We start from the raw sequence: 25484 nt of genomic DNA on the forward strand, positions 1-25484 counted from the left end.
TAACTTCCCATTTTCTCCTGTTCTCAGCAACAGCAGCTTGATGTCTCTAACAAGCACTCTACTCTAATCCTCTCACAGAGCATTCAAAGGGATGTAATAGGTTGAGCCCAAGAGCAGGTAGACACCAGTGCTGCCCATCACACATTCCTCTTAAGTTTGGAGGTAGTGTAAGATTCCTCTCTCCTGCCTACACCTGTGTGCGCTTGTTACAGGTGTATGTATTCTGATAGCAGCTCTCAGAATGGCTGTCTACCCCCTTTTTCACATATTGCATCCAATCCAAGATGGGACAGAACTCCTGTTTCCTCCTCTCTTGGAGCACATAAAATGTGAAATCTGTGAGCAGCCCCTACCTTTCATTCCTTAGTTAAATACCTGGTCCAGTTGCAGAGTTAAGCTTTATTCCATCACTACTTCTACAGACACTCAATAGAATAATGATTGTCTTCACACTGTGTGTTTCTGTAGCTGTGTTCATATGTTTAATTCTTGTACCCTCCGTGCTGACACTTGTGAGCCTGTGAGTCAGTCTCACTTTACACACCTGTACTCCAACATATAGTCTTGTATACCTTTTACTCAAGTTTTAGATACTGATTCCATTGGAGACTGACAGTATAAGTTTTTCCAAGCCAAAATGTGTCTTAATTGTACACATCTTTGCTCACTAAAAATTGAGGCATTATTGCAAGAAAATCAGCCTAATTTGTAAGACACCAGGTTTGGAAATAATCTGCTTCAATTGGGGTAAACCAGTCTTTGCATGATATCATCGCTCCTATAGGTTTACCAGTTTTCAGTTCCAATCCAGGAGGACGAAGACAAATACAAGCTGTCTTCTCTGGCATTGTCCATTTTCATGCTGTCCACATTTTCTGGGAAGCTAGAAAATGTATTTAGAGTGAATGAAGGTAACAGCTTTTCTTCAAACACCCCTTACCCCTCTACTTAGGAAAGCTTTTTCCAGGTTGTTTGGATGGAATTAAGGATTCTATGTCTCCCATATGCTGAGGTAGCAGTAGTTTCTCACAAGCTATAGATAAGTCTACGTTGACTTTCAGTGCTACATCTTTATATCTAGGTGAATAAATAAAAGAGTGTAAATGCTGATTTTGAAAGACATTCATAGTGAAATTTTGGCTTCTAGTAGGAATGTAACTTGGTATTAAAAGCCTAAGCCATTTAAAACTTCAATTTAAAATTGAAATTGCTCTGTATATTATAGTGAGATTGCTGTAAGATTTTGATTCCTCATTCAAATACTGTGTTGTCACATGGCTTGTGCCTGATTTTTAGCTGGAATTTAGACTGGGTAGTATGGTCTTAGTTAGCTAACATGTATTGATAATTAATCTTTAAGCTTGGATGTGTTCAGTTCTTTTAAAAAATGCCCTCTAGGATTTATCCAGAAAACTTGTTTAATGTTGAAATTCTGTGTGACGACAAAAGGAGACCATTTTTTCTTTTTCATTGCAGTGCTCATCTCTCCCCCTTAAGCATCTTGCCAGCCTCTGCTGAGTAAGTATACATTCCCCAAAGCAATGGGAAGTACCCATAACTGCACTGTTTTTGGTTGTGGAAGTTCTGCTCTATTTAAGTAGCCAGGAGTCAAATGTCTAGTTTAAACTTGTATTTGAAATTGACCACCCTATCCCAACCCTAATTTCACTGTAAATATCTTGCTTTTCCAAGCACACCTTCCATTCTCTATCTTATCAAAGAACATACAGCCTTCTCTGTCTCCAGATTTTGAGTGAAGTCTGTTCTTTCCCTCTGGTTTCCCTTTCTTGCTTCTCCATGCTTCTTTTGTGTCACTTCCTGAAGCCTCTGTGTACCATACTTTTTCATTTATGTCCCTGTTTTTCAGCCTGATTGCTGTTTTTTAAGTCTTTTGCCACACTGTTTTTGGTTTGCTTCTGATTTCACTTCCAAGCCAGTGGCTAAGGGAATTTAGGGATGACAGACAATACTTTTAATTGGATGGAATTGTATATGTGTAAAGGATCTTTCAGTTTGCAGTTTGAGATCTACCTGACAGAACTGAAGAAAAATAAATACTCACTATTTATAAATGGGTATCTGTTCATTATAAAACTGTCATACATATTTCTTGCTTCATTTTCATTAATGAAGCTAAATATTGACCATTAGAAAAGGTCTGAAATTATACTGTGGTAGAGTAATAGTCTAGAGTTAATCTTTTAGCAGGTTTTTGAGCATTGTGAGAAACCTGACAGAAACCTAGAAATGTAGAATGGAGTCCTCTTCAAGACTAGAGGAGTGTGAAACCCCATGATGCAGTAACATGGGATCTCTCATTCATGCATTCGTCCCCAATACCACTAGGCAGCTTACATTTGCACAGGGAGATCCTGTATACCATAAAAGTAAAACAGGTTCCAATGTTTATTGCAGAAGCATTTGACCAGATAGGATTGTTGGCCACAATATTGGTGTTAGTCTCGTTTTCCTTCTGTAGTCTTTCTTCAAGAGGTCTAGTAGAGTGAGAATTCTATGTGATATGTATACTCAAATTCTTCCACAAAATAATGCTAAATAACTTGTCAGTCTGATGATTAATCTTGCAGAGAATGCACTTCTTTTATTAAATACAGTGGTACCTCAACTTAAGAACTTAATCCGTATTGGGACTGCGTTCTTAAGTGGAAACGTTCTTAAATCGAAGCACCATTTCCCATAGGAATGCATTGCAAACTGTTTAATCTGTATCTGCTGTTTTTTGTTCTTAAGTCGAGGAACTGTTCTTAAGTCGAAGCATTAGTTCCCATAGGAAATAATGCAAAGCCAGTTAATCCGTATCTACCTCCAGAGGGTAATTTTTTTTACTTTTTTTTTCTTCTTTTGACCTAAGGTGAACTTAGGTCAAAAAAAGGGCAGGAAAAGTGGTTCCCCCCCCCCTTTTTGGTTCTTAAGCCGAGGCTCCGTTCTCAAGTCGAAGCAACTTTTTGTGAACGGAGTCGTTCTTAACTCAAATTGTTCTTATGTAGGGACGTTTTCAAGTCAAGGTACCGCTGTAGTTGTCTATTGTTTGCTCAGTCTATTTGAATATATCTTTGTGTGTGTGTGTGTGTGAGAGAGAGAGAGACAAGTACTTTAGTTTTCAAGTTTGCTTTTTGCACAAATGCCCTTTTCCTTACATACAGGGAAATCAGATGATACTGCATGATGAGAAACTAAATTATTAATTAAAGAAAACTTTCCCCTCTTTTTTTAAAGCATCTTGGAAAGAACAATTAGAGCAGCTGTAGAACAACATCTCTTTGATCTGCAGAGCAATATAGATCAAGATCTGAAGAATTTACAACACCGAATGGTGTGTTATGAAGCAAATATAGAGGGGGATGAAGAAGGATCTAACAACCAGTAAGACTGCATTTTGTGATGAAAATCTCAGATAATTCCTTTAAAAACAAATAAACTATTGTTAATATCCTAAATAGGTCCGGTATTAAGTTATTGTTTGGGAAGGAAAATGACATGTTTTAGAGAAATCTTCGAAAAGCAGGAATGGGGGGTGGGGGCAGGTGAAACAAAATAAAGAAAGGAGAAGGAAAGCAAGCTGACTTCATATTTAAGACATTTTGTCTGCATGGTAAGTTTTAAGATAAAATAGTGAAGGAAGAGTTTGTAGACATTCAAATTAATTTCAAATTTAGTTGTCTACAAATCTGCTCTTCTCGTTTCATTTTGAGACTCCAAACTTGTATAAAACGTGTCACCTTTCCCCCTCTTTCTTTTCTCTCTGTCTTCCCTCTGTGTACACTTGGATTTTGGAATGTCTAAAGTTTGCACATTTCTGTAAACTCTTGAATTGATTTTTAGGTTATACTTAAAAACTTAATCCAATTTATTGAAAACAAAATACAATATTACACTGATTATTTGAATAATACAATAGTCTTTTGGAGATTGTGACTTTAGTGTTCATGCATATTTTCTTCACATTCGTGGACTTTTCCTTCAGTTCAAGCCTTCATTCATTCAAATCCTCAGAAAAAGAATGAATGAAGGATGCTCAGGGTACCCTGCTTAATGTTAGACAGTAACTTACATGTTGAAGAGACCTAATGTGTTGTAGTGGATAGAGTGATGGACTCAGGAGACCTGGGCTCAGATCCTTTTCCTGCTGCCTTCAGCTATTCAGTGTAGTTGTCTTCTCCAGTGAGTCTTGTATTTTTGTGATGTACCCAAAGTATGACAGCCTCAGTTTTGTCATTTATGCTTAGTTCAGAGTTAGTTCAGACTTGATTTAGTCTAAGCCTGTGGTATCTGCAAAGTTCTCCACCAGCATAATATTTCGAATGAATTAGTCTTTTCCCTGTTGGCTTTCTTTTCTATCTAGCCTTTTTTTTCATTTTCCTGTAGATAGCTCTTTTTATCATCTCTTGTTTCTCTTCTTAGGAATGAGACTGAAAAGAATGTTAGTAATGATAGTGGGAATCTCGAAGACTGCTCTGAAACTCTGGATTGCACTAATGTAGACAATGGAGTTTTACAGTCTGCATATGATGAGAAAGAAAGGCATCAGGTAAGAGTAGTATAGATATATGCTTAGTGTGTATTGATTCTGTTTCCTCTGACTGTACTTAAGAAAAGTTTCAGTGCCCTCATATGTACATCTAATTGGAATGTATGCAGTTGGTTTTTTGTATGACATGTGAGGTTTGGAGAATTTAACATAACATGGTAAATAAATGAGTTAAATTGTGTAAGAAATTACTCCCAATCGCACTTGTGTAAGAAATTACTCCATGTGGTAAACTAAAATTTAAACTGTGGTATGTGATAAACTAAAATTTAAAAACCCATATTCAAGAAGGAAGGGATACTTTATGTCTTCATATTATGGCCTCCTTAGGGACTGTACATAGTGCTTTATAAAAAATGAGAGGTATATCCACTGTAGATAACAGGAAAGGGAGACAGTACACTGAGGTGAGTAAAATAGATTTGGGTCACATGGGAAAAGATCGAGTGAATAGTTAGATATTTTCATCCACCTGTAGATTGCTCATGTGCATTGGGGGAAAAGTATAGAGAAAATTTTTAAACAATTACCTGAACCTGAATGTGGAAGGCAGTTTTGGAAATTCCTTTATACATTTTCTCTTCCCAAGTCATCAACAAGAGCTAAGCCAGCTATTTAATATGTACTCCAAGCACTTAGAGTTCTCCATCATGATTCACAGCTCTTTGACTGATGGACTGTTTCAGCTTCAAGAGTTAAAACTTTGTTGTTGTTTAGTCGTTAAGTCGTGTCCAACTCTTCATGAACGCATGGACCAGAGCACACCAGGCCCTCCTGTCTTCCACTGCCTCCCGGAGTTGGGTCAAATTCACGTTGGTAGTTTCGATGACACTGTCCAACCATCTTGTCCTCTGTCGTCACCTTCTCCTCTTGCCCACACACTTTCCGAACATCAGGGTCTTTTCTGGGGAGTCTTCTCATGAGATGGCCAAAGTATTGGAGCCTCAGCTTCAGGATCTGTCCTTTCAGTGAGCACTCCAGTGAGCAAATGGATAGGTTTGTTCTCTTTGTGGTCCAGGGGACTCTCAAGAGTCTCCTCCAGCACCACAATTCAAAAGCACCAATTCTTTGGTGGTCAGCCTATGCGACAAGGTGATGTCTCTGCTTTTTAAGATGCTGTTTAGGTTTGTCATCACTTTCTTCCCAAGAAGCAGGAGTGTTAATTTCGTGGCTGCTGTCCACATCTTCCCCTTCTGTTTGCCAGGAGGCGATGGGACCAGTGGCCATGATCGTAGTTTTTTTGATATTGAGCTTCAGACCATTTTGTGTGCTCTCCTCTTTCACCCTCATTAAGAGGTTCTTTAATTCCTCCTCACTTTCTGCCATCAGAGTGGTATCATCTGCATATCAGAGGTTGTTGATATTTCTTCCGGCAATCTTAATTCCGTCTTGGGATTCCTCCAGTCCTGCCTTTCACATGATGTATTCTGCATATGTTAAATAAGCAGGGAGACAATATACAGCCTTTTCATACTCTTCCAATTTTGAACCAATCAGTTGTTCTATATCCAGTTCTGTTGCTTCCTGTCCTACATACAGATTTCTCAGGAGACAGATAAAGTGGTCAGGCACTCCCATTTCTTTAAGAACTTGCCATAGTTTGCTGTGGTCTACAGTCAAAGGCTTTCACATAGTCAATGAAACAAAAGTAGATATTTTTCTGGAACTCTCTGGCTTTCTCCATAATCCAGTGCATGTTAGCATTTTGGTCTCTAGTTCCTCTGCCCCTTGTACTTTTGGGAGTTCTCGATCCACATACTGCTGAAGCATAATAATCTTGCTAGCATGTGAAATGAGTGCAATTGTATGGTAGTAGTTGGAGCAATGTTTGGCACTGCCCTTCTTTGGGACTGGGATGTAGACTGATCTTTTCCAATCCTCTGGCCACTGTTGGGTTTTCCAAATTTGCTTGCATATTGAATGTAGCACTTTAACAGCGTCATCTTTCAAGATTTTAAATAGTTCAACTGGAATGCCATCACCTCCACTAGCCTTGTTGTTTGCCATGCTTTCTAAGGCCCACTTGACCACTCTTCAGGATATCTGGCTCAAGGTCATCAACCACACTATCTGGGTTGTCCGGGACATCCAGATCTTTCTGGTATAATTCCTCTGTATATTTTGCCACCTCTTCTTGATATCTTCTGCTTCTGTTAGGTCCCTACCATTTTTGTCCTTTATCATGTCCGTCTTTGCACAAAATGTTCCTTTAATATCTCCTATTTTCTTGAGCAGATCTCTGGGTTTTTTCCTTTCTATTATTTTCCTCTATATCAGTGATGGTGAACCTTTTTGAGCCTGAGTCCCAAACTGCAAAACAAAATCAACTTATTTATTTCAAAGTGCCAACACTGCAATTAAAACCCGAATACTGAGGTTTTAGTTTAGAAAAAAACAACTGCTTCTGCACTGCAAGGTTTATATGCTTGTGTTTTTTTTCCCCTATGGAGGGTATTAACAAATAAATACTTACTGGTCCTCCAATCCCCCATTGGGTTAGACCAGTAATGGTTGCCATTGCACCCCTCCACTGGACCACTGCACCAGCAGAGGGGAGTGCCAAAATCCAGGACTGGAGGACGGATAAGTATTTCTCGATGTGTCTTACAGCTCGGGTGCCCACAGAGAGGGCTCTGCGTGCCAGCTGTGGCACGCGTGCCATAGGATCACCATTCCTGCTCTATAACTTTGCACTGTTCATTTAAGGAGGCCCTCTTGTCTCTCCTTGCTATTCTTTGGAAGTCTGCATCGGACTTTCCTTTCACTTCCAGGTGCGTCCGCAGCTGAGCGTCCTTTCGGTTAGTTAAAACTAGCAGGTTCAAATGTAGAATAATGCAGTCTTTTACCAGTGTTTAACAGATGATCAAAATTTGGCTGTGTAATTCTGCTGCAGTGTTGAAGAGTATGAATGCCTGCTGCTAGCAGCACTGTATCGCATTCTGTCCACGTTACCGCTTTTTTTAGCAACAAGGATTAATAGTACTTTTTAGATAGTCCTCCAGATGATTTGTTTTACATAAGCTGACAAGAGGACTTTAATATGCTTGTTGTTTGGCTCAGATCTTGCCTCAGTTTTGATCTACATTTGCAATGTTTTATGGGGTCAGATTTCAAAAAATATTTTCTTCAGGAGCTTACAAATTATCTAAAAATGAAACTCATATCATGTGCCCTGACAATCTTGAATATGTTATTATTTTGACTATATTTGTATGTTCCTTATATCTGAATATATGGAATGATTTGGAATAGAGCTACATAGTTTCTTGTTGATTTTCTTTAGAAAATCATGGCTTTCTGTGTATTTTTGGTATGCTAAAATCTGTTTCCTTGAACAGGATGCAGGCATATTATTGAAGCCATGTGATGGAGGAGGAGAAGCTAAAGAAGCTGTTGGAGATAAGTACGTATTTCAATATATACGGAAGTATTGAGGAGTATGAGGGCTGTGACAGTGCTTGTTTCTAGTAACAGTTTTGTGAAGTGATGAAGTGATTTGTCTTCAGAGAAAATTACTAAAGGTGGCATTGTCTAGAATTTCTTTCCCAGCATGATGAGTTTTGTTTGCTTGTCAGGTTGTAAAAAGAAGAAACTATTGCAGTCAACTTTAACAGTTGAAATGCATTTATTCTTTAAAAACAGAATTGGTGTTATTATCATCCTTAGTTTTATGTTATAATTTGGAGGTAGGCTACTTTTAAAAAGGGATACCTTGAGTTCCAGGAGGGGGAATGTTTCATCTCAAAATTTGAGGATGAAAAAAGCTTTCTGTGTTTAAAATACAGGTACAGTATTTGCAGTTTATTAGCGGCTGCTTTACAGTAAGAAAAATGAAATATCAAGCAAGAAGGAATTATGTATAAAACCTCTTATTTGTTCTAGGAGTCATACCCTTATCTGTTTATACAGTAATGGAAATATCAAGGCCTCTCACTTATGAAAGATTGAAAATCTTCTGAATCCAATTGTCTATGTTGACCAGATTGCTGCTATGCATTCAGGCTCAATTCGGATAAATCATGGTTTGGCATGATATCTGAATTGACAAATCATTATTTGTAATCAGATGACAACCAGGACCAGAAACTATTACAGTGGTGTCTCGCTTGACGACGATAATCCGTTCTAGCAAAATCGCTGTAGAACGAAATCGTCGTCAAGCGAGAGTAAAAAACCCATTGAAATGCATTGAAAACCGGTTCAGTGCGTTCCAATGGGCGAAACACCTCAGCATCCAGCGAAGATGCTCCATAGGGCGGCCATTTCCCGGTGCCTGTATAGCGAGGAATCTGTCCTAAAACACAGCGGGGAGCCATTTTGAAAACCTGACAATCAGTTGTTTTGATCGTTGTTAAGCAAAAAATCGGTTCCCGAAGCAGGGAACAGATTGTCATTAAACGAAAAAAACCCATACAAACATTGTTTTGCGATCGCTATAGCGATCGCAAAATACTCATCATTAAGCGATTTCCTCGTCTAACGAGGTAATTGTCAAGCAGGACACCACTGTACTTGAAAGGTGTTTGCAAACCATGGTTGTTGCAGCAAACTGGTTTGCTGTAAAATCTGAATGCACAAACATTAGTTATGGCTCTTGCTGCTAGTCTTGTTTACAAAGGATGCTACATCTAGAGACAGGAGTGCTCGACAAATGGGAAGTGAAAGCAGACAAGTAGATCTGTTTGGTGGTTTGCCTTATTCTGGAAGCTTAAGCCATACTTTGATTTCTGAACTGTGATTGATGCAAACCATGGTTTGGTATGATGTCTGAATTGAGCCTATATATGTGGTATAAAAGAATAAATTGTCTTCACAGATGCTTTGAAGTAATAATCTGCTCAAACAATAATAAGACTCTGTTTATAGGCAAGATTGTACATCATTTGATGATGGCGACAAAATGACGTCACACATGATTCTGGTGAGTGTTTGCTTCTTTGCTTTATCTCTAAAAAACCTAGTCCAAAATCTTAAAACGTTCTACATGCTCCTGTTTGCACCTTCACTTAGAACAAGGGTAGGAAACATCTTCGGCTCAAGACTTGCTGCCTGTTTCAGAGAAAGTCTTAGAGGCAGCATTCCACTGATGGGTGAAACAGAACGTGGTGGTGGTGGTGGTGGGGACAGAACAAAGAACATGTTTTAGTTTAAAGCTCTTACTGTTACTAATCAAGCCATAGACCTTTTAGAATGGAGAAAAACATAAATGCTGGAAAACCACCAAAGGGTAACAGCATGGGAAAGAAGCCACCTAGGAGACTTCAGAGGGCTGGATTCAGACCAGATTTGAGGTTCCCTGTTCCTGACTCAGAAGAATGTGTATTCTCCAGAGCCTTTCAAAGGGCATTCCTTACTTCAGGGTAGTGCTGTAATCTGTAACAGATAGGCTAATTTAATGTTGCCTCCCTAGCAGGAAGACCTGACCTGCTCTCCCAGACTGGGAGTGCTTAAAAAGTCAGGCTATGTTCTTAAGAGCCAATTTCTACTTTAAGGCCTCCTCCATCTGTGTTTCTTTTTCTCTCCAGGCTTTCCCTCTTTCCTTCTGAAACTTCTAGGAAAGACTGTGGGGATCTTAATCCCCATAAAGTATTTAATTGTGCGTGTACAGTTTTAGGGGGAAAAAAACACAAATCTTTGTAGATTTTTAATTGTCCTAATGTTTCCTGGCTGTTCACATTTTTTTTCTAGATAGGAAAGCATGCTGAAGGGCAAAGTACAAGTATGCTGTGAACTGGGAGTAAAGAGGCAAGAACAGTATAAATAACATTGTTATTTGTTTACAGGGTTTTGCGGGCAAGGTTTGTGATCCAAATGTCAAAACTGAATTAGAAGAACTGAAAAACAGAAATAACAATGCTCCTGAAGCCACGCTGTGTGCCCCTATACCAAACCTTGATTTGAAGAATGCGAATGGTGGTGATGAATGGGAAGGTAATTGTGACTCTCGTGATGCTGTTAAAAACACAGAAAGAATATAGTAACGGAAAATGTAATTGTTGTTCCTTGATTTTGGCTTATCTTGTAGTGAGAATAGAGACTTTTAGAAAGCTGTTTGAAATATACATGAAGGCAAAACGTTATAGGTTGAGACTTCCATATTGGTCACATACAGAAAATATCAAATAAACACGTATTATTCACTCAAACCGCTAAGAATCTGATGAGATCCTACTAATGTTCATGTACATTGTTGTATATTTTTTAGTATTTATGAGAATGTTTTAAGTATTTGAATTTGGCTTTCCCATTTTCATGTAGTGTAATAAATGTTCTGTAAACCTCTGGGGAATCATTTTCTAGGCAGCAAATGGCAGGAGGTTAATGGGATTACACCAGTTGAATGATAACCATCCCCTTCATGGTTGAAACAAAGCAGAGGACTTGTCTGACCACATAGGGCCAACTAATAATTTCCTGTCCCGGAACAAGAAACAAAAGGATGGCTTTTTTGTTGCTATGTAGCCGCCAGACATATTTTTCTTATCTTTGGATCAAAGGAGATGTGGCGATTCCTTCGCCCCATATTAATTGAAGAAACCAGAGTGATAGCTATTCGGGTATTCTCCATACCTCTTCTTTCCTGCAAGAAAGAATCTCCTCAGCCACATTGTGTTCATATCAGCAGAGGCTTGGCAATCACCATTTTAGCTTGGATGTTAAAGCTAGCCAGATGTTGAAAACAAAACAACTCAGTTAAGATGTAATACCAGTACATCATTTGATGCTATGAGGATGACCATGGAAGATGAAGTGGGCTCCTGCACTCCCTTCTTTCAGTCTCATAAAATGCTCCAAGTTGTCAGTTACTTCCTGGTTTTCAGCAAACAGTAGTTTCCCTTATGTTCAAGTTGGCCACCTGATTCTGTGCTCTGTGCTGTAGAGCAGCACAAGCCATAGTTTCCTAGTTTGGGTATAAAGGCAAACTGTCATTTCCTGTTAACCAGAAAATAACAGCTTTGAGCTTAAAGTAAGGATGGGAGAAGTGCACGTGAAGGTGAATTTCCTCTTTAGCTTCAGATTATGGAGCGGAGCCAAGTATTAATATTAATTTTGAACTCATATTAATCTTCAGATAGATAACACATTCTGTTCTAAATTACTCCTGAATGGTAAAAGATGTACTGTACTTTTGTTGCCTATAAAGTTATTATTTTTAATGGCTCTTTGTTTAGATAGTAGGAATATCACATTTCAGAGAAGAGGTTGTGACAAGTAAGAGACAAGCAACAGACAGACTTCTTGCTCTGTTTGCTGTTATTCTCTAGGACAAAGTTCCAGAGAAGTACAATAGGGTTGGGAAAACAGTTCCAGATTATCTTCCTTCTGCTTCCTAGTGGAATATTGCTCCAGGAGACTGCTCTCTTGAGATCTTCTTTCTGTGACCTTGGAGGCTACATGCCAGGCAGATTAAGAATTGTATCAAGAGAAATCGCCTTTGCATTCTTGGAAGACTACATGTAACCCTTTGGATTCTGGACTAGATCGTCCCATCCTCTGTTCTCTTCTTCAACTCAATCAATTTGAATTTTTTTTGTTATACGAATTACATTCCCAGTGTAAGCTTCTGTGATTCAGCCAAGTTCAGTAATTTGCAGAGCCAGGGCTGTTTTGTGGTCAAAAATCTGGTTAAACCAGTATTTGTTTTAATGCTTATCATTCTAATATCAAACAAATGCATGTTCACAAGTAATTTAATCCTTACTGCTATGAGCTTTCCCTTCATTTTGGATTGCTGTTATCTTTAAAATGAATGTGAGCAAAGTCTGTCTTGTGTGAAAATCTTACTTTGTTTCAAATACGTTTTGCTAAAACATGGGAAAGCATGTGGCTTTTTTGTTTGTCACCTCTGATCCAGTACTTCCGGAAAGGCTTTTAATTAATAGGGGCCTAATCTTGACCAGTGCAAGGCATCATCCAGCTACCCCACATCATTGGGAATTGAGTGTCCACACCTGACTCATAGTTAATTGGAAAACTTTTCTTTGTGGGGCTATATACTTCCTACATGTTATGTATGGTTTGTTCTAACTGTGCAATGTGTTCACTTCAGTATTTTTTGCCATTTTTTCATTTATTAGCGCCATGCCCTATCACTTTTCCCCTCATTGATTTCAAAACAATGCATCTACAGAGAGAAGGGGAGGGTAAGTATGGTTCGCCATACATTCAGTTATCTGCCTTTTTCATGGTTTATGGTTGCTTTAAAATTATCCCTTTACCTGCTGCCATTTAAGGACTATAAGTTAGTGGTAGCATACATTCTTTGCATGCAGAAAATTCCAACTTTGCATCCTGGCATACCAGGTTTAAAGGATTCTTGCCTACAAGCCTGGAAAAGATCTCTGCCTTTGGAAGACTATGGCCAGGCAGATTAGATCATATTCTACTCAATGGAACAATTACCTTCTTCTGCATAGAGTAGCTTCTTATTATTAGATGTTGGCCTGTCTTTTAGTTTAAGTAAGTGATTTCTCAAAAGCATTTTTTGTACTTAGTGGGAAGCAGGCATCAGCGGGTCAGTCAACATATTGCCGCGTTGTTAGTCTGTATATTTTGAGCTTAGTTTTAATTAAAGATTTACACTGGAAATTAAAATGTGGGCTCTGTGTATCCTAATAGCAACTAAGCAGACAAATTAAAACTATGATAATTAAAAGTATTATCATTCTTGGAATTCCCTACTTCCAGACTCTTTAGAACGATCAGAAATTTTTTGAAACTTACAGTTCAATTAATTATTTTGTTACCACTAATATGAATTTACATAGAATTTTTATTTGCATTGGAAATTATCATGCTGTTCTTCATTATACTAGAATTAGAATGAGCTATTCCAGTATATCAACGTATGTTTCAGACTACTCATATGTAGCAGCACAAATAATAAATGATTCTTTCTCTTTTCTAAAAGTTGGAAATGTTGACATCATTGTCTAAAGTCTTTCTGCAGATGGATCAGTGGAATAATTGTTAATTCAAAATATTTCAATGTGTTGTGTATTTTTTTTCCTACATAAAGCAACTATTATCATATGGCTTATATGTTTTTGTTACATTTGTCCTGGATGTTAAAGAGAATGCACACTGTACATAATTTAGCATGCAGAACACACAGCTTTATAAAGTAATGCATGTGGATTATCCAAGGAAATGCATAAAGTTTACACACTATAGAAAATTGTTATATATATATATATATACTTGAACTACGCTGGGCTGTTTGTGTGTTTTGATGTGAGCTTTCCAGTGCATTTCTCAATTCATTTTGTGTATAACAAACATGCATAAGCATCAGATATACACTTGGCCCTCTCATATCCCACTGTCATTGTTTTCTGTTCTGTTTTTTTGTAGAGCCATTTCCTGCTTTTAAATCTTGGCATGAAGACAGTGAATCTGGAGAAGCTCAGCTTTCTCCACAAGCTGGAAGAATGAATCATCCTTTAGAAGAGGATAGTCATCCAATTTTGTCACATCGAAGTTTGGATTTTGGGCAAAGCCAGCGTTTCCTCCATGATCCAGAAAAAATAGATTCTTCATCTAAAGCACTTTCTTTTGTTAGGTAGGTAGTCCACAAGTAAACTACATAACAAAAATATTAAACCTGGAATTTTCATCTGTCTGAAACCAATATTAGCGGTGCCATGACATGACGGGTATACTGACTATCTGGTTGTACTTTAGAAAGCTGCTTTTTCCAGTTCTCTTTGCTACATGTTACCTATATGAAATTTTGGCTGCTATGTAACTTGAAAGAGGAAGTAAGGAAGTAAACAGATTTGCTTTACCTGAGAGCAGTATTTATAAACGTCATACTCTGAAGTTTTCAATAAATTTCTGTTACAGTGGTGCCTCACTTAGCAACATTAATCCATGCAGGAAAAAAGTCGCTAAGCGATTTCATCGCTAAGTGGTTTTAAAAAGCCCATAGAAACGCATTAAAATGCGTTTAATGCGTTCCTATGGGCTTAAAAACTCACCTTATGCAAAAATCCTCCATGGGGCGGCCATTTCCGGTGCCTCTAAAGCGAGGCAACACAGCGGGCGGCCATTTTGGAACCACCGATCAGCTGTGCGAAAATGGGGCCTTTGGCATGATCACGGGGGAGCGCTTCCCCGCGATCATCCCAAAGGCCCTGCCGATCAGCTGTGCTGCGAGGGGTGGAGAGAGAGAGAGAGAGATGAAGCACAGTTGATCGGCGGAGGTTTGCGATGATCGCGGGGAAGCCATCATCACAAGCCCCGCCAATCAGCTGTGCTTCGGCTCTCTCCCTCTCTCCACCCCTCGCAGCTCCAGCCTCGGCAGGGAGACTGACAGCCTCACCAGGGAGACTGAGGCACCGCCGCCACCACCATGGCCGAGAAAGACCCTCTGCGCCTGCAGAGGGTCTTTCTCGGCCAGGATGGCGTCGTCACCTCAGTCTCCCTGCCGAGGCTGGAGCTGCGAGGGGAGAGAGAGAGAGAGAAAGAGCTGAAGCACAGCTGATCGGTGGAGGTTTGCGATGATGGCTTATCCGCAATCATTGCAAATCGCCGCCGATCAGCTGTGCTTCAGCTCTCTCTCCACCCCTCGCAGTACAGCTGATTGGCGGGGCCTTTGCAATGATCGTGGGGAAACGCTCCCCCGCAGTCATCCAAAAGGCCCCATTTTTGCACAGCTGATTGGCAGGGCCTTTGGGATGATCACGGGGAAGCGCTTCCCCGCGATCATCGCAAAGCGAATTTTCCCCATAGGGGCCACCGCAACAGGATCGCTTTTGCGATGGCAAAAAGTCCATCGCAAAGCGATTTCGTCGTAAAACGGAACGATCGCTATGCGAGGCACCACTGTACTTCAGTTGCTCAGGAACAGTGTTTGTCTTTGCAGAAAAATAGGATGGTACTTATTTTTCAGCCTTTGGAAAAGCCAAGCCTGATTTTGATATAACTAGAGCTGGAGGTACCTGGCCATTCTTGTGTACTGTAATTCTGACTTCAAATATGCTTCCCCCTGTAGTAAATAGAAACAAAATTTGAAGTACGGGGGTAGAAAGAGAAATCCTGGAGATAAGTTGGGCCTGCTTGCAGAGGATAAAGAGCCCTAGCATTTAAGAAGAGAAAACTTCATTTGTACTGAGTTCGGACCATTTAAAATTTGTTTATCTTGATATTCAAGAATCTTCGTAGTTTATTATTTAAAAAAGAAGTTGAACAGTTGTCATTTTAAGATTGTTTCAAGTTTTTTTAAATAGAAGAACCATGTATGGCAGACATAGTCAATCAGAGCTTCAGCCCTGTTGTGAGCCAGTGCTGGCCTCTTGTTTCAAGCGTCTGCAAAATGGGTTTAATCATAGTAAGTCACATCTGCTGAATCAAAGGAACTTATAGAGGAGCTGACTCACCAGATCCCCACTGATTCAGTATGCCTACTCTAGTTGCAACTTACTATGTTAAGCAACTGGATTTCAGCCAGTGTCTGCTTTCAATTCCAAATCTTAGCCTTTCTGTGCTTTAGCCCTGAAAGTAATCCTGTATTTCAATTAAAATTGGGGTGGGGGAGGACAGTTTGTTGAAGATTATGTGATTACAAGCATACAGAAGGGAAAAAGCACAGGCGATCTATGACATGGTGTCAGGAACATTCTGCCCATATTTGGTTTGGTTTCCCTTTTTTTGGGAGGCTTTTCTATGTTCAAACAAGAGGGCTAGAAACTTGTATAGTCATATTATTTAAGCTATTAGTCTTGACACTCAGTTGTTTATTTTTATCTGAAATGAACTAAACCACCATTATGGATGTAGGAATAGAAATTAGCCTTCACAGTTTGGTTGTATTTATCACTGTATTGGATATTTGTAATAATGACATTGGCATGGTGGGAAACAGCTGTGCTTTTTCCTGTAGAGAACAATTTGAAATGGTTTAACAGTTTTCTAAATGCTCTAGTGTGGAAGACATCAGTCTTCTGGTGGCAAAAGGAAGGGATCGCTGATATCAGTGACTGAAGCACTTGACTGGGAGCTTTTATCACCTGCTATGTTCTGAGCAAACTACAACTTTATAGTGAGGCTTGGTGATGGTATTGTGTGTGGAGAAGGTAATTAATTAGACCATTTTTGTACTGTGTGCTCCATAGGCTTTTTGATGGAATTATAAATGTACACCTGCTTGCTATTCTTTATTTTGTGCATTTTACAATATCTGCAATATCTAAAGTTTTCCCACCTTTTTAAAATGCAGAACTCGGAGAGCATCTTTTAATAGCTCTAAGGATGAAAGAAGGGACGAGAAGACTCCTTACCAGCTAGTCAAAAAATTGCAGAAGAAAATAAGGCAGTTTGAGGAGCAGTTTGAAAAAGACAAAAATGTCAAGGTAAGCTATTTTATCATATCACAAAGCTAGGTGTGTATGTGTTCAGTGCTGTCAAGTTGGAACCAACTTACAGTGACCCTAATAGGGCTTTCAAGGTAAGTGAGATATTGAAGGAGTGGTTTTTATCAGTTCCATTCCCCCCATGGATTTTCATGGCCAGGTGGGGATTCAAACCTTGTTCTCTAGAGTCCTAGTCTATCCATTACACTACACTGGGAATCCAGTGTTAGCAGACCCCAAATCGTTGATCCTAAAAAAATTAAGTTATGCTAGCATTGGCACCAGCCCATTTTCTTCAAAACTTTAAGCTCAGTTTCTTACTGTCTTGTTGTGCTTACAGTTACAGTGTTGATTGCTCTCTTTTTATTTGGAGATGGTAGAATTATAAATAGGCTTGTGAAATGATGTAAGTGGAGAAATATCACATACAAATACAGTAGAATCGCACATTACCTGGATCAGCATCCGTCAATTCACTTATAGGTACCTAAGAATATTAAATTTAAAAACACAATACAGTGGTGCCTTGCTTAACGAGCGCACCGTTTAACGGCGAATCCGCATAGCGATGCGTTTTTTGCGATCGCTAATGCAATGTTTTAATACGCAAAACATCGCATTGCAATGATTGGTAAGCGTTTCGCTTACCGATCTTCGCATTGCGATGTTTTGGGAACAGCTAATCGGCGGTTCCAAAATGACCGCCGGGTCAACAAAATGGCCTCCCACAGCGTTTTCGTGCCCTGCCCTCGCTTACCGGGCAGCGAAAATGGCGGCCGGATGGAGGATTCCCCGCATAGCGGTGAGTTTTTCCCTAATGCGTTCCTATGGGGTTTTCCCCCCCGCATAGCGACGAATCCGGATAGCAACGTTAATCCTGGAACGGATTAACGTCGCTATGCGGGGCACCACTGAATTTTTCTTTCCATGGTGTATTTACCATAGCTAGCCATTAGAGGGAGCAATAGACAGTGTTATTTATGCTGTGGTCCCCAACCTTTTCCCAACTGCGGACCGGTTGAGGGTGTGTGGCACGCCTGCAGGCGGGTGGAGCTCACTCGCATGCATGTGCACAACGCACTTACAGGGGGCACTCGCGCACATGCACACAGCGTGCTCGCAGGGGGCAGAACCTGCTTGCACGCATGCGTGCGATGGCGGTCGCGGGGGTGGGGTAGGAGATCTGTGTCTGCGGCCCAGTCCTGGATAGTTCACGGACTGCTGCCGGGTCACAGACCGGAGTTTGGGGACCTCTGATTTATAGCATTCAGTGATTCTGTGCTTTTGAGCATCCATGGGAGTGTGTGCTTGGAACTGATCCCTTGCAGATGCCATAGTCCTGCAATATTCTGCTTTTCCTTCAAGAAGTCCAAGATGACACATATGAGAGTTATACTGTAGGCTTTACTTATGGTGGCTTTCTCCATTATGCATACCAAGGGAGCACCTGGACCTGTTTTCCACCTTTGAGAATGATGGAACATCATGTCTAAAGAGGATGGGTTCTAGAATTCAATTTTGGAGCCTGTCTGGAAACATGGACATAAGAATGGAATGAATCGCTGCCATATCACTCTTACTCTTTCTGTCCCCCCCATTTCTTCATTTAACATTCTTCCCTGTGTAGCTTTCTCCTGCACACCCACATATTTTCACTGTAAACCTCGGTATTCAAACCTAATCATCCTAACACATAGAACGTACAGTGGTGGCCCGCATAGCGACGTTAATCCGTTCCAGGATTAACATCGCTATACGGAAACATCGCTGAACGGAACAAAAAACCCATAGGAATGAATTAAACCCTGTTTAATTTGTTCCTATGGGGCAAAAACTCACCGTTCAGCGAAGATCCTCCATAGGGGCGGCCATTTTCACTGCCTTGGTAAGCGAGGCGCAAAACGGGCGGCCATTTTGGAACCGCTTATCAGCTGGGCGGCAGGCTCTCGGGAAGGAGTGGGGGGACCTCCTCCACTCTCCTTCCCAAGCGCCGGCCGGCCTTTCCCCCCAGCTGGGCGGCGGGCTCTCGGGAAGGAGTGCGGGGACCTCCTCCACTCTCCTTCCCAAGCGCCGGCCGGCCTTTCCCCCCAGCTGGGTGGCGGGCTCTCGGGAAGGAGTGCGGGGACCTCCTCCACTCTCCTTCCCAAGCGCCGGCCGGCCTTTCCCCCCAGCTGGGCGGCGGGCTCTCGGGAAGGAGTGCGGGGACCTCCTCCACTCTCCTTCCCAAGCGCCGGCCGGCCTTTCCCCCCAGCTGGGCGGCGGGCTCTCGGGAAGGAGTGCGGGGACCTCCTCCACTCTCCTTCCCAAGCGCCGGCTGGCCTTTCCCCCCACCTGGGCGGCGGGCTCTCGGGAAGGAGTGCGGGGACCTCCTCCACTCTCCTTCCCAAGCGCCGGCCGGCCTTTCCCTCCAGCTGGGCGGCGGGCTCAAGCGGCGGTGGCGGCTGCAGGGTGGGGGGGTGTCCTGAAGGCTTCCAGGCAAAGGCCTGGAAGCCTTCGGGACACCCCTACCCTATCCCCGCCGCCGGCAGCCGCCCCGCGTCGCCTACCCCAGCCGTGCTCGGACGCCTGGAAGTCCGAGAACGGGTGGGGTAGGCGGCATGGGGCGGCTTCAGGCGGCGGCGGCTGCAGGGTGGGGGGGTGTCCCGAAGGCTTCCAGGCAAAGGTCTGGAAGCCTTTGGGACCCCCCTACCCTGCCTCCGCCACCGCTGAGAGCCTTCCGAGTTCTCAAAGGGTTTTCTCCAATGTCGGAAGGGGGCCCTTTGAGAGCTCGGAAGGCAAATGTTGGCGGTGGCTCTGGGGTCCTTCCGAGGCCACCGCCGACATTTTCCCCCAGCTGAGAGGCAGGGCTCCCGCTGAGCTGGGGAAAAATGCCCCTTCCGAAGGGGAATGCAGGCGGTGGCTTCAGAAGAGTCCTTCCGAGGCCACCACTGGCATTTTCCCCCAGCTGAGCGGCGGGGCTTCAAAGCTCCCGCCGCTCAGCTGGGGGAAAATTGGGCTATGGGGAAAAATCGCAAAGCGATTTCTCCCCATAGTCAACATCGTAATGCGATCGCAAAAGCGATTGTAAAATCCACATCGGTATGTGGATTCATCATTAAACGGGGCACTCGTTAAGCGAGGCACCACTGTATTTACATTTCAGTGTTTATAAAGCTCAGGCCTGTTACAGGGACCTTTTAACTTAAGCATGACATTAAGCAATGCATTAAGCTGAAATTGATCAAGACTATCAATGTCTTTCAAGAACACTTGCAAGTGGCCAGTCACCATCTTCTTGATCAGTTTACTCACAAACAGGATATCGGTGACAGGATGATAGTCCATGTTGACCTTTTTAAGAATGGGCCGGATAATTCCAACAAGAGAACATATATTCCTGCAAGAAGGAATTTATGATTTGAGTGGTCTATTCAACCATCATTCCTTGGCTCATTTAAGAAGCCAGGAAGGGCATTAGTTCAGCTGGGGGGGAGGTCTTAGAGCATGCAAGTGCATTGTGGACATTATGAGGCATTACAAGCTGAAATTGATCCAGTATAACTGGACAAGTCTCAGAGTTGGACATCTCGATATGACTTATTGCTGTAAAGCTGGGCACCTGGAATGTACGGACAATGACCCCTGGCTTTCCTGACTACGGCTTTCCTAATGACCTGCAAGAAATAGACGATGTGCGCAAGACAGCTGTCATTGACATGGAACTGAGTAGACTGCAGATGGACATTGTTGCCCTGCAAGAGACAAGATTGCCAGACTCGGGATCTGTCAAGGAAAAAAACTTCTCATTCTTCTGGCAGGGAAAACCATCGAATGAGACCAGGGAATATGGTGTTGGCTTTGCAGTCAGAAATACTCTCCTGAGATGCATTGTTCCACCTACTGTGGGGAGTGAAAGAATCCTGTCTCTGCAGCTCCACTCAGCAGCAGGACCAGTAACCCTCATTAGTGCATATGCACCAACACTGTCATCCACTCCAGAAGTGAAAGACAAATTCTATGACGATCTGGCAGCTGCTATCAAAAAAGTCCCTGAAAGAGAGGCACTGTTCATTCTTGGAGACTTTAACGCTAGAGTTGGTGCTGATCATAATTCTTGGCCCACTTGTCTAGGTCGCTTTGGCATTGGAAAGATGAATGAAAATGGCCAGCGCTTGCTGGAGCTTTGCTGCCATTATGGTCTTTGCGTCAGCAACACATTCTTTAACACGAAGCTGCAACACAGAGTTTCCTGGAGACATCCAAGATCCAAGCATTGGCATCAGCTCGATCTAATCCTCACTAGACGTTCCAGCCTTCCTAGTATTACGATCACACGCAGTTACCAGAGTGCTGATTGTGATACTGATCACTCCCTGGTGTGTAGTAGAGTAAAACTGCGAACAAAGAGAGTATATCACACGAAAAAGGAAGGAAGACCACGTATTGACATCAGCAAGACTCGCGATCAAAGAAAAGTGAAAGAATTTGCCCAAGCACTTGAGGAAGCCCTTCCAGGTCCGGCTACTGCAAATGCACCTGAACGATGGGAACACTTCAAGAACACTGTCTATAACACCGCCTTGTCCACCTTTGGCAAGAAGACCCAAAAGGTGGCTGACTGGTTCGAAGCCCATTCAGAGGAGTTAATGCCAGCCATCGAGGTTAAGAGAAGAGCACTAGCAGCATACAAAGCCTGTCCTAGCGAGTACAACTTGCAAGCTCTTCGAGCTGCTCGCAGCCAAGTCCAACAGGCTGCCAGGAGATGCTCCAACGACTATTGGCTCCAGCTCAGCTCTCATATACAGTTAGCAGCGGACACAGGTAACATCAAAGGAATGTATGACGGTATCAAGCAGGCCTTAGGTCCAATACAGAAGAAATCTGCTCCCTTGAAGTCTGCTACAGGTGTGCTCATCCAGGACCGAGCACAGCAGATGGAACGCTGGGTACAGAACTACTCTGAGCTATATTCCAGAGAGAATGTAGTAACCGAAGAAGCATTAAATAACATTGAGTGCCTACCTGTCTTGGAAGAGCTGGACAGCGAACCAACCCTAGCAGAAATAAAAGCGGCCTTGGACTCCCTCGCCTCCGGCAAGGCACCTGGAAAGGATAACATCCCTGCTGAAGTGCTGAAATGCTGTAAGGAGATCATCACCACTGAACTGTACGAAATCTTTTGTCTCTGCTGGAGGGAAGGTGGAGTACCACAGGACATGAAGGATGCAAACATTGTCACATTGTACAAGAACAAAGGAGACAGGGGTGACTGCAATAACTACCGTGGCATCTCTCTTCTTAGCGTTGTAGGGAAGCTGCTTGCCCGTGTTGTTCTGAAGAGGCTCCAGGTGCTTGCAGACAGAGTCTATCCAGAATCACAGTGCGGATTTCGAGCTAATAGATCCACCACTGACATGGTATTCTCCCTCCGACAGCTGCAGGAGAAATGCAGGGAACAACAACAGCCACTCTTAGTGGCCTTCATAGACCTTACAAAAGCATTTGATCTGGTTAGCAGGGATGGCCTTTTTAAAATACTTCCCAAGATTGGATGTCCACCTCGTCTCCTTAACATCATCAGATCTTTCCATGAGGGAATGAAAGGCACTGTAGTTTTTGACGGCTCAACATCAGACCCCTTTGACATCCGAAGCGGAGTGAAACAGGGCTGTGTCCTCGCACCAACACTTTTTGGGATCTTTTTTGCTGTCATGCTGAAGCATGCCTTTGGAACTGCAACCGAGGGTGTCTATCTCCGGACTAGATCAGACGGAAAGCTCTTTAATCTCTCCAGATTGAGAGCGAAGACCAAAGTCCAACTGAAATGCATGCGGGACTTCCTCTTCGCAGATGATGCAGCCATCGTTGCCCACTCTGCTGAAGACCTCCAACAACTCATGAATCGTTTCAGCAAGGCCTGCCAAGACTTTGGACTAACAATCAGCCTGAAGAAAACACAAGTCATGGGCCAGGGCGTGGACTCACCTCCTTCCATTACCATCTCTACACAAGAATTGGAGGTTGTTCATGACTTTGTGTACCTTGGCTCAACCATCTCTGACACCCTCTCTCTGGATGTCGAGCTGGATAAACGCATTGGCAAAGCAGCCACCATGTTCTCTAGACTCACAAAGAGAGTATGGCTCAATAAGAAGCTGACGACACATACAAAGATCCAAGTCTATAGAGCCTGTGTCCTAAGCACACTCCTGTACTGCAGCGAGTCCTGGACCCTTTGTGCACGGCAGGAGAGGAAGCTGAACACGTTCCATATGCGTTGCCTCCGACGGATTTTTGGCATCACCTGGCAGGACAAAGTCCCAAACAGAGTAGTCCTAGAACGAGCTGGAATTTTCAGCATGAATACATTGCTGAAACAGCGACGTCTACGTTGGCTTGGGCACGTCGTGAGAATGGCTGATGGTCGGATTCCAAAGGACCTCCTGTATGGAGAATTAGTGCAGGGAAATTGCCCCAGAGGGAGACCACAGCTGCGATACAAGGACGTCTGCAAGCGAGATCTGAAGGCCTTAGGAATAGACCTCAACAGATGGGAAACCCTGACATCTGAGCGTTCAGCCTGGAGGCAGGCACTGCATCGTGGCCTCTCCCAATTTGAAGCGACCCTTGCCCAGCAGGCCGAGGCAAAGAGGAAATCACAAAAGCAGCAAAACCAGGGAGCTGGACAGGGGACAGATTGGATTTGTCTTCAGTGTGGAAGGGATTGTCACTCTCGAATTGGCCTCCTCAGCCACACTAGACGCTGTTCCAAGTCCTCCACACAGAGCACGCTACCATAGTCTTTCGAGACTGAAGGATGCCTAACTAACTAACTAACTGTACTATCAAAGTTAAAGTCCTTATGAATGTATTTTCAAAGGGTTTCACGGCCGGGATCTGATGATCGTTGTGATTTTTCCACTCTGTTTGGCCGTGTTCTTAAGGTTTTTCTTCCTAATGTTTTGCCAGTCTCTGTGGCTGGCGTCTTCAGAGGACTGGAGTCAGAACTCTGTGCTCTGAGCGAAACGTTAGGAATAAAAACCTTAGGAACATGGCCAAACAGCCTGGAAAACCCACAAAAACTTACCCTACGAATGGCATCAATCTTAGCTTGAAATGGGCTGTGAAGTGGTCACATAACAGTTTTCAGCCCTGTGCTCAAGTTGATCAAAATCTCTTTGAATTTTGTTTCTGTCTTCCACATCATTAGCTATTCCACCCAATTTTGTATCATCCATCTTATCCAAGTCGTTATCATTAATAAAAATGTTGAAAAGCACCGGATCCAGGAATGATTCTTGTGGTACCCTGCTTGTTACCTCCCTTCAGTATGAGAAGAGAGCATTGACCCCCTTAGTATGATTCTGTAATCAGCTGCATATCCACCTGGCAGTTGTTTAGCTTGCTAATCGGAATATGATTGGGCACTTTGTCAAAAGCTTTGCTGAAGTCTAGATATATTACATACACAACATTCCTGCCATTTATCTGGGAGGTCAGCTTATTTTATAAAAATGAGGTAAGATTACTCTGGCAGGACTTGTTTTTGACAAATCCCTGTTGGCTTCTGATTATTGCTGCATTGTTTCAAGCTGCTTACAGACTGACCACTTTATAATCTGCTCCAGAATTTTCTACCATGTGGGTAAGAAAACTAAACCGGGCCTGCTAGCATATTGATTGCCGGAACAACACATTTTGTCCAGCAAGGGCCATGGAGAACCTTTTTCCAATGGCATAATGAGTGATAAGGAATCCGTGATTCATATTTTGTTTGATCAATGTATGCTAATGTTTACTTGTATCTTTTCAGCCCTCATATTCAGATATTGCTGCAAATCCAAAGGTTTTAAAGTGGATGACAGAACTTACCAAATTGAAAAAGCAAATAAAAGGTAAACGATCTGTGTTTATCTTCTCAATTTGCAGCTATACATATTTCAGTAGCCATTTTTGGAGAGACATAATATCTAATTCTGTAATTGTGTCCCAAGAACATTTATGGTTTTTTTATACATGAACCCAGTATGCATGTCACAATAAACCCTTGGAATATTGGCTTGTTATGCTGTGCAAACCATCCTGTCACTGTCAGTCTTTAAACCTGTTTTACTTCAGATGATTAAATGGCAATCTAAGTTTGAGTTTGTCTTTTGTAATTATTACAGATGCAAAGCACAAAAGTTCAGAAGGAGAATTCATACCTCAGACACGCCCACGAAGTAACACTCTTCCAAAAAGCTTTGGCTCTTCTCTGGATCAGGAAGATGAAGTGAATGAAGATGATATGCGGGTTGCACAGAAGGAGAAGAAACCGACAAAGGAGGCCACAGTTGAACTCATTTTAAAAAGACTGAAGGAGAAACGAATTGAAAGATGCATGCCAGAAGATGTAAAGGTACAATTTTTTGGCCATACGTACAGAGGAAATGCTCCTGCAGAGTTTTTTTCTGACATGTCTAGATTTCTGAATATGTTGTTAAATCAGTGACTTACAGTAATCTAATTTTAAAAGATGAAACTTTAAAAAAATCTCTGACTCAGTGGTTTTGAGTCAGAGAGGAGAGTCTGATGTGAGAAGTCAGTTAGGGAGTTTGAGTCAG

At 42.2% G+C, this 25484-nt stretch overlaps 1 protein-coding gene across 6 annotated transcripts in view; it reads left to right on the plus strand.

Annotated features, from left to right (window-relative positions):
- FAM13B (family with sequence similarity 13 member B) overlaps positions 1 to 25484 on the plus strand; it is a 67660-nt gene that overhangs the window by 32171 nt on the left and 10005 nt on the right. For 2 of the 6 annotated variants that reach the window (XM_072990111.2, XM_020782692.3), the window contains exons 8-18: positions 1477 to 1518; positions 3238 to 3384; positions 4423 to 4549; positions 7888 to 7952; positions 9416 to 9470; positions 10333 to 10480; positions 12628 to 12693; positions 13904 to 14111; positions 16770 to 16902; positions 24695 to 24776; positions 25050 to 25279. In XM_072990111.2, the coding sequence (XP_072846212.2) occupies positions 1477 to 1518; positions 3238 to 3384; positions 4423 to 4549; positions 7888 to 7952; positions 9416 to 9470; positions 10333 to 10480; positions 12628 to 12693; positions 13904 to 14111; positions 16770 to 16902; positions 24695 to 24776; positions 25050 to 25279 (1303 nt within the window). The remainder of the gene's footprint in view (positions 1 to 1476; positions 1519 to 3237; positions 3385 to 4422; positions 4550 to 7887; positions 7953 to 9415; positions 9471 to 10332; positions 10481 to 12627; positions 12694 to 13903; positions 14112 to 16769; positions 16903 to 24694; positions 24777 to 25049; positions 25280 to 25484) is intronic. The other 4 variants (XM_078385692.1, XM_020782693.3, XM_072990110.2 and 1 more) reach the window with 3 other exon arrangements.

Source organism: Pogona vitticeps, chromosome 2 (assembly GCF_051106095.1).
Source record: "Pogona vitticeps strain Pit_001003342236 chromosome 2, PviZW2.1, whole genome shotgun sequence".
Lineage (NCBI taxonomy): Eukaryota > Metazoa > Chordata > Lepidosauria > Squamata > Agamidae > Pogona > Pogona vitticeps.